The 9745-nt window shown below is 43.8% G+C and overlaps 1 protein-coding gene across 1 annotated transcript; it reads left to right on the forward strand.

Moving 5' to 3' along the window:
- Positions 1 to 2962: 2962 nt before the first annotated feature.
- On the forward strand, positions 2963 to 6203 carry LOC311073388 (kelch-like protein 10). The gene is made up of 7 exons (XM_084099117.1): positions 2963 to 3465; positions 3675 to 4094; positions 4510 to 4707; positions 4922 to 5071; positions 5240 to 5356; positions 5616 to 5707; positions 5829 to 6203. Exons 1-7 carry the CDS (start codon positions 3046 to 3048, stop codon positions 5959 to 5961), a joined length of 1530 nt encoding a protein of 509 aa, XP_083955243.1. The 5' UTR covers positions 2963 to 3045; the 3' UTR covers positions 5962 to 6203.
- Positions 6204 to 9745: the final 3542 nt, after the last annotated feature.

Genomic DNA, 9745 nt, shown 5'->3' on the forward strand with positions numbered 1-9745 from the left:
GAAAACCAGTCGTGAGGATTCTGAGACCTCAGACAGTTAAAGGAACACTCCACCGTTTTTTGAAATAGGTCTTATTCACCGTCTTTTCTACATTTAGATAGGTGGGCAAAGGCATTTTTGTCTCAGTGCATGCATTGTTTTAGTTTTGGAAGCGCCACCGCTAGCTTAGCTTAGCATAATGAATGGAATCCTTTGTTGCCAGCTAGCATGTCATGAGTAAAAGTGATAAAAAATGAAAAAAAAACAATTACTTCTTGTGGCCTGCGTATTCACAACAAGTACAAATAGCGATGCAGATTAAGACTAGGCGATTTCCTAGGCAGACTTGGGACTATATTGGGGTGAAGCACAGGCGAAGCACTGCTACTTGGGCGCAGAGATATCACACTCACCACCAGTTCGTGTTGACTCTCATCCTCACGTCCTCAGGCTGTTGAGCGATCGCAACCTCCTCCTCCTGTCGTTCTATTTCCAAAGCACGCAGCTCCTCTTCTGAAAACTCTGGTTCATAGAGGTATGGTTCTGGCTCTTGACTGTCTGAGAAGTCACCCTCCTCGTCTCTCACAAAATCCACCATGTTCATCGCCATTCACTATGTCTACTGTAGGAAAAATAGCTGGCTACTATTCACGCTGGTATGTTGACGGAAGTTGGGGGATTTCAGGTGTTGTGTGATATCTCTGCGCCCAAGCAGTGCTTCGCCTGTGCTTCCCCCCAATATAGTCCCAAGTCAATATCTGCCTAGGAAATGGCCTAGTCTTAATCTGCATCGCTATTTGTACTCGTTGTGAATATGCAGGCTACAAGAAGTAATTCGTTTTTTTTATTTTTTTTAATCACTTTTACTCACAACATGCTAGCTGGCAACAAAGGATTCCATTCATTATGCTAAGCTAAGCTATCGGTTGCGCTTCCAAACTAAAACAATGCATGCACTGAGACAAAAATGCTTTTGCCCACCTATCTAAATGTAGGAAAGACGGTGAATAAGCCCTATTTCAAAAAACGGTGGAGTGTTCCTTTAAAACGTTTGTGTTGTCTATATGGAGTCATTTGGTAACTTAAAGTCAAAGGGAGTGTGGGAAAAATGCAGTCTCTAGGCCCACCAAGCCTGCACTCTAGGGTTAAAAGTATTGATTTTTCACCATTTGTTTGATTGAGAATATTCACACACAGACACACAATCTCACGCACACACTGACATTGTTTTTTGTTAGACCTACAGTACATGTGCTTTACATTGGTACACTGCTGTTGAGTGTTCTTTAAGCATAAATACTGTTAAGGAAATTTGTAGTAGACTAATTTACACACACACACACACACACACACACACACACACACACACACGTTGTATTTTCATGTTTTATGGGGATTTTCCATAGAAATAATGATTTGTTTTACTGTACAAATTATATCCCATAATCTGAAACCTAGAAAATGTTCTGCATTTTTACGTTTAAAGACAAACAAAAACAACAACAACAACAACACACCTTTAGTATGATTTACAAGCTGTTTTCATCGTGGGGACCAAAAAAATGTCCCCATAAGATCAATAAGCAGGCGAGTTTGATCAAGGTTGGTGCTAACTGCAGGAAAATAGCCCTTGAGGACCAGAGCTGAGAACCCCTGCCCTACACAGATTGCAGATGTTCTGATTCTTCATTATTGTTGGGTATTAATCTGGGTTAATGATAATTTCAACATTTAATAACACATTATTAAATTCAAAAGGATTTAATGGACCTGAGCTAATATGAACTAACAATGATCAGTTGTATTTTTTTAAACTAATGTTAACAGAGAGTAACTATGGTAACAAATGTAGCTTTTGCTCATTGTTAATGTTGGTTAATGCATTAACTGACTTTACCTTATTGTAAAGTGTTACCTATTGTTCTTTATAATTCTTTATAACACTTGAATCAGTTTAAAACATTTGTTTACTTTATGTAGTTTTTGTGTCTATTACTTTATTGGATTTAAATATAATTTAGAGTTCTTTTTGTTTTAAGAAAAATAAAAAAATAAAACCTGTTATTGTTTGAAAACGCTTATTTCAATATCGTGATAATACCATATATATATATTAGGTCATTTGTAATTTTACTTATAATGGCAGTAATTCTGAATTTACAGATTTAACAAATAAAAGCAATTGCATATTCAAATGACTAATTATCCCATGCTTTATTTTATTTGTCACTGAGTTATTTTTTTTAAAATTAATTTTAATATCTTTGTAACTGTGAAGATGTTTCATTCAAAAGGAATCGATAAAACTAAACTCTATAATAATGATGTGGCCGAGACACAAACTGAAGAGAGATATTCAAGCTCTACTACTATGATGTCACAGAGACATTCTCTAGAACTCTCCTGAGCAAAAGTCCCACAAAGACTCAATCCTGAGGAGACTTTACTCAGAGTTTGAGGAGAGAAGACTGAACACATTTACAGTCCTGAGAGAACATGGAGAACATACGAGCAACAGCCTTTGACGTGTTTGATGAAGCACGTTTAATGGGCGAACACACTGACATGATCATCAAGTCCAATGACAGAGAATTTCAGGTGCACAAGATCATCATGTGTGGCTGCAGCTCCTACTTTAGGTGAGAAGAAGCATTTGAACTGCAATTGTGCGCAAATTACCTAGAAATGATTATAATTATATACATAATTTCCACTGCCAACATTATACTGTTGAAACTGCCTAAGTCCAAATATATAAATGCACGAAAATGAATGAGTGTATTGCCAGAAAAATTAATGTAACTATGATATCTAGGAAATTTGATTCTGGAAGTGGCTATGAATGAAGTTTTACCCAGCATTTCAGATTTAATATAGGAAACTAATCTGTTTCTCTAAGTAAATCTGGCTGAAATTAAAATGTAAATAACGAAAAGTTATTTTATATATGCTCATTATTAATGTCTGTATTTCTTTGTCAAATTGGTTCGCAGGGCTCTTTTCTCCAACAACTGGAGCAGCCCAGCACAACTTTTCTGTGAAATTCAAGGAATATCCCGAGACATCATGCCTCTTATTATCCAGTATGCGTACACAAGATCTGTGCTCATTACTGAAGAGAATGTGGTGGAGCTCTTGGTGGCGGCTGAAATGATCTCAGTCTCAGGTCTTATAGATTCCTGCTGTCAGTTCCTGGAGTCAGAGTTATGCCCAGAGAACTGCATTGGCATCTGCAGGTTTACAGAGGGCGTTTCCTCCTGCTCAAAGCTCCACTGTAAAGCACAGCACTTCATCCTGCAGCACTTTGAGGAGGTTCTGCACGTCCCTGAGGAGTTCCTGGAGCTCTCCCTGGAGCAGCTGGAGGAGATCATTGGTGAGGATGAGCTGAATGTCAGACAGGAGGAGCTGGTTTTTGAAGCCGTCCTCCACTGGATTAATCATGCACCAGAAAACAGGAGGCGACACATTGCCGTGCTTCTGCCAAAGGTAAAACAGAGATTTTTGTCTTGTTTTTAATTACAAATATCTTAAAACTCTTAAAATCGAGATACATTTTCTGCTATTATTTTAATGTTAGTTAAATGTTAGAAATTTTGCCATTTTGGAAATCCTTTTTGGTTGTTGAACACCATATAACTGCTTAGTAACAGTCTTGCAACAGTCTCTGAAAGTCTGAACTCTCCCTTGTGCTTCAGGTTCGATTGGGGTTGATGTCCTCAGACTACTTCATCAATAATGTGAAGTGCAATGCGTTAGTGATGGAGAATGAAGCCTGCATGCCTGTTATCATCAATGCAATGAAGACTTTGTTTGACCTCAACATGGATGAACCCACCAACTCAGAACTCATGCATCAACTGACACGTCCACGTCTGCCCTCATCAATCCTATTGGCCATCGGAGGATGGAGCGGCGGCAATCCCACCAATGAGATTGAGGCATACGATGTGAAGGCAGACTGCTGGGTCAGTGTGACTCAAGAGGACGAGCGTCCCAGAGCCTATCATGGGACAGCAGTCCTGGATGAGTTTGTCTACTGTATTGGTGGTCTTGACCATGTGGAGTATTTCAACAGCGTGAGGAAATTCAGTCTTATCACTCAGACTTGGCATGAGGTGAGTAATGCTGTAGGTCAACATGTAACTTTAATTTAGCTTCCTTCACAAAACAGTATTGTGGTACAGTGATGGTACCGGATAGTACTTTGATATGGACCATAGTGCTGAATGATGTGCTGTACTCCACATTACTTCAAAGAATACCACTGTATTACCGTAGTACATGTCTAAAAAGTGGTAAAACCATGTTACATTTTTGTTTGTGTTCCATCAATTGTTGTAGCTTTGTATAATATAATATAATATAATATAATATAATATAATAAACCAGAGTTACCATCATGATTTTGTCAAAAAATACCATTAAAAAAAAAAAATAGTATTATTGTATTTATTTGCAACTGATAGGACAGAACCAGTGAGATGGTGTATTGGTGTGTGTCCGCACACTGATGTATTTGGTGTGTTGTAGGTGGCCCCCATGTATGAACGCCGCTGCTATATTAGTGTTGCTGTTCTGGACGGGCTCATTTATGCCATTGGTGGTTTTGATGGACAACAACGGCTTAAAACAGTAGAGCGCTACGATCCAAACACCAATCAGTGGACAATGATGGCACCCATGAATGAACAAAGGAGTGACGCCAGCGCCACCTCACTGCAGGGCAGGGTAAGAGCACTTACCCATGATCCCTCACTCTTCTGCTGGAGACTCTTAATGCCTGTAAAGCATGAAGGAAAGGGGGAATAGAGATATGGCATAAGGAATAGTGTTAATATGGAAAGTAATATCATAACATTTAAAGTGTTTTAAACACTGGTTTTCTGATCAATCTGTGATGATTGTGCACAAACATCATGCATGTTATATTTGTGTCTGTCAGATTTATATCTGTGGTGGTTTTACTGGGACCGAGTGTCTCTCCTCTGCTGAGAGCTTCAACCCTGAAACAAACCAGTGGACTCTCATCGCTCCCATGAGTAGCCGCCGCAGTGGTGTTGGTGTGATCGCTTATGCAGATCTAGTGTATGCTGTGAGTATTAAACACAGTGTTATAGTTTTAATTAACTATGATAACCATGACACAAATACAGAAATATGGAACAATCACAGTTTAAAGGTTGCACTTCTGTAAATGCATGCATGGATGTGCATATACAAATGCTCAGATTACATAAATAAAGAGTGTATTTATTTAAAGGTTGGTGGTTTTGATGGTGCCAGTCGTTTGCGGTGTGCGGAGGCCTACAATCCGCTCACTAACATCTGGAGTGATGTTGCATCAATGTACATCCCACGCAGCAACTTTGGCATTGAGGTGAGATGTGGACAGTTAATATCTGTCTCTGGTGAAACTATGAAATAACATTACAGTAATGATTTGATGATAATGAATATGGGGGAATTATTATTTTTTGGTTCCATATTGAGAATAATTGGAAAGTTGCACCCTAACATTGTTGAAGGCTTCAATGATCAATGTGTGTCAAAACATTCTAACTATGTTTATTAATGTCAAGTTAAAGACTTTATCTGTACATTACTTATTTTACTTTTTACTTTCCTCAAAATCCCAGGTAGTTAATGGTCAGTTGTTTGCTGTCGGAGGCTATAATGGATTCAGCACCAGCTCTGATGTGGAGTGCTACGATGAGAAGACAGATCAATGGTAACTTCCACAAACACTAAATCTCACAGATATTTTCACACTGCATTAGATATAAGTGGAAGTCTCTAAGTCTAATACAGACTATATTTCATTGCATTCCTTGCATCTGTTTTCTACACAGGTTTGATGCAAATGAAATGGCCATTTCCCGCAGTGCTCTGAGCTGTTGTGTAGCATCAGGATTGCCTAACATGGCACAGTATGCTGCCCTACGAGACACCGTACAGACACAAGACGAGCCTGGCAGTGAATGATCTCCTTCTAGCAGATCTGACAGTCTGACTACAAATGGAGAGTCATGTTTCCTGAATAAATGCATTCAAAAAAGAGGCTGTCTTCTAAATGTTAATCTTTCTCTCAGGTGTAGTGTTGTTCATTTAAAGAATGAAACCTTGCAAGGGATCTCTACAGCTCAACAAACCAACATATAATATTGAGAATTATTTTTACTGAGTAAACTATTTATTGCTTTATTAAACTTTGTATGAATTACTGTAATACGAACGCTCACCACACACCAGCTATAGGTGGAGACAGAGCGATCACCACACACCAGCTATAGGTGGAGACAGAGCTCTCACCACACACCAGCTATAGGTGGAGACAGAGCGCTCACCACACACCAGCTATAGGTGGAGACAGTGCTCTCACCACACACCAGCTATAGGTGGAGACAGTGCGCTCACCACACACCAGCTATAGGTGGAGACAGTGCTCTCACCACACACCAGCTATAGGTGGAGACAGAGCGCTCACCACACACCAGCTATAGGTGGAGACAGAGCGCTCACCACACACCAGCTATAGGTGGAGACAGAGCGCTCACCACACACCAGCTATAGGTGGAGATAGAGCGCTCACCACACACCAGCTATAGGTGGAGACAGTGCGCTCACCACACACCAGCTATAGGTGGAGACAGAGCGCTCACCACACACCAGCTATAGGTGGAGACAGTGCGCTCACCACACACCAGCTATAGGTGGAGATAGAGCGCTCACCACACACCAGCTATAGGTGGAGACAGTGCTCTCACCACACACCAGCTATAGGTGGAGACAGTGCGCTCACCACACACCAGCTATAGGAGGAGACAGAGCGCTCACCACACACCAGCTACACTGTAAAAAAAAAAGTTGCTGCCTCAAATTTTTAAGTACAATCAACTTGGATGTTCAAGTCATTTCAACTTATATTACATTAAAATGAGTTAAATTGAGTTCAGTCTTGTATAAATTAAGTTGAAAATTGCTTAACTTATTTTGATGTGTTAAAGCAATGTAAAAACATGTTGGCATAACTTATTGATCATTAATTTTTTTTACAGTGAGGTGGAGACAGTGCTCTCACCACACACCAGCTATAGGTGGAGACAGTGCGCTCACCACACACCAGCTAAAGGTGGAGACAGAGCTCTCAGCACATACCAGCTATAGGTGGAGACAGAGCGCTCACCACACACCAGCTATAGGTGGAGACAGTGCGTTCACCACACACCAGCTATAGGTGGAGACAGTGCGTTCACCACACACCAGCTATAGGTGGAGACAGTGCTCTCACCACACACCAGCTATAGGTGGAGACAGAGCTCTCAGCACACACCAGCTAAAGGTGGAGACAGTGCGCTCACCACACACCAGCTATAGGTGGAGACAGAGCGCTCACCACACACCAGCTAAAGGTGGAGACAGTGCGCTCACCACACACCAGCTATAGGTGGAGACAGAGCTCTCAGCACATACCAGCTATAGGTGGAGACAGAGCGCTCACCACACACCAGCTATAGGTGGAGACAGTGCGCTCACCACACACCAGCTATAGGTGGAGACAGTGCGTTCACCACACACCAGCTATAGGTGGAGACAGTGCTCTCACCACACACCAGCTATAGGTGGAGACAGAGCTCTCAGCACATACCAGCTATAGGTGGAGACAGAGCGCTCACCACACACCAGCTAAAGGTGGAGACAGTGCGCTCACCACACACCAGCTATAGGTGGAGACAGAGCTCTCAGCACATACCAGCTATAGGTGGAGACAGAGCGCTCACCACACACCAGCTAAAGGTGGAGACAGTGCGTTCACCACACACCAGCTATAGGTGGAGACAGTGCGCTCAACACACACCAGCTAAAGGTGGAGACAGAGCTCTCAGCACATACCAGCTATAGGTGGAGACAGTGCTCTCACCACACACCAGCTAAAGGTGGAGACAGTGCGTTCACCACACACCAGCTAAAGGTGGAGACAGAGCGCTCAACACACACCAGCTAAAGGTGGAGACAGAGCTCTCAGCACATACCAGCTATAGGTGGAGACAGTGCTCTCACCACACACCAGCTATAGGTGGAGACAGTGCGCTCACCACACACCAGCTAAAGGTGGAGACAGAGCTCTCAGCACATACCAGCTATAGGTGGAGACAGAGCGCTCACCACACACCAGCTATAGGTGGAGACAGTGCGCTCACCACACACCAGCTATAGGTGGAGACAGTGCGTTCACCACACACCAGCTATAGGTGGAGACAGTGCTCTCAGCACATACCAGCTAAAGGTGGAGACAGTGCGCTCACCACACACCAGCTATAGGTGGAGACAGAGCTCTCAGCACATACCAGCTATAGGTGGAGACAGAGCGCTCACCACACACCAGCTATAGGTGGAGACAGAGCTCTCAGCACATACCAGCTATAGGTGGAGACAGAGCGCTCACCACACACCAGCTAAAGGTGGAGACAGTGCGCTCACCACACACCAGCTATAGGTGGAGACAGAGCTCTCAGCACATACCAGCTATAGGTGGAGACAGAGCGCTCACCACACACCAGCTAAAGGTGGAGACAGTGCGTTCACCACACACCAGCTATAGGTGGAGACAGAGCTCTCAGCACATACCAGCTATAGGTGGAGACAGAGCGCTCACCACACACCAGCTAAAGGTGGAGACAGAGCTCTCAGCACATACCAGCTATAGGTGGAGACAGTGCTCTCAGCACATACCAGCTATAGGTGGAGACAGTGCGCTCACCACACACCAGCTATAGGTGGAGACAGTGCGCTCACCACACACCAGCTAAAGGTGGAGACAGAGCTCTCAGCACATACCAGCTATAGGTGGAGACAGTGCTCTCACCACACACCAGCTATAGGTGGAGACAGTGCGCTCACCACACACCAGCTAAAGGTGGAGACAGAGCTCTCAGCACATACCAGCTATAGGTGGAGACAGAGCTCTCACACACACACCAGCTATAGGTGGAGACAGTGCGTTCACCACACACCAGCTATAGGTGGAGACAGAGCTCTCAGCACATACCAGCTATAGGTGGAGACAGTGCTCTCACCACACACCAGCTATAGGTGGAGACAGTGCGCTCACCACACACCAGCTAAAGGTGGAGACAGAGCTCTCAGCACATACCAGCTATAGGTGGAGACAGAGCTCTCACACACACACCAGCTATAGGTGGAGACAGTGCGTTCACCACACACCAGCTATAGGTGGAGACAGAGCTCTCAGCACACACCAGCTATAGGTGGAGACAGTGCTCTCACACACACACACCAGCTATAGGTGGAGACAGTGCGTTCACCACACACCAGCTATAGGTGGAGACAGTGCTCTCACCACACACCAGCTATAGGTGGAGACAGTGCGTTCACCACACACCAGCTATAGGTGGAGACAGTGCTCTCACACACACACCAGCTATAGGTGGAGACAGTGCTCTCACACACACACCAGCTATCGGTGGAGACAGAGCGCTCACCACACACCAGCTATAGGTGGAGACAGTGCTCTCACACACACACCAGCTATAGGTGGAGACAGTGCTCTCACCACACACCCCCTATAGGTGGAGACAGTGCTCTCACCACACACCACCTATAGGTGGAGACAGAGCTCTCACCACACACCAGCTATAGGTGGAGACAGTGCGCTCACCACACACCAGCTATAGGTGGAGACAGTGCTCTCACCACACACCAGCTATAGGTGGAGACAGTGCGCTCACCACACACCAGCTATAGGAGG

The sequence above is a fragment of the Abramis brama genome (genome assembly GCF_963993115.1).
Source record: "Abramis brama genome assembly, chromosome: 22".
Lineage (NCBI taxonomy): Eukaryota > Metazoa > Chordata > Actinopteri > Cypriniformes > Leuciscidae > Abramis > Abramis brama.

Bases quoted from the DNA above. Each gene is read 5' to 3' on its own strand.
- LOC311073388 (XM_084099117.1), top strand. From the start codon at position 3,046: ATGCCTCTTATTATCCAGTATGCGTACACAAGATCTGTGCTCATTACT. The intron at 3,466-3,674 runs GTAAAACAGAGA...CTTGTGCTTCAG, and splicing joins TTGCCGTGCTTCTGCCAAAG to GTTCGATTGGGGTTGATGTC. The intron at 4,095-4,509 runs GTGAGTAATGCT...GGTGTGTTGTAG, and splicing joins TCACTCAGACTTGGCATGAG to GTGGCCCCCATGTATGAACG.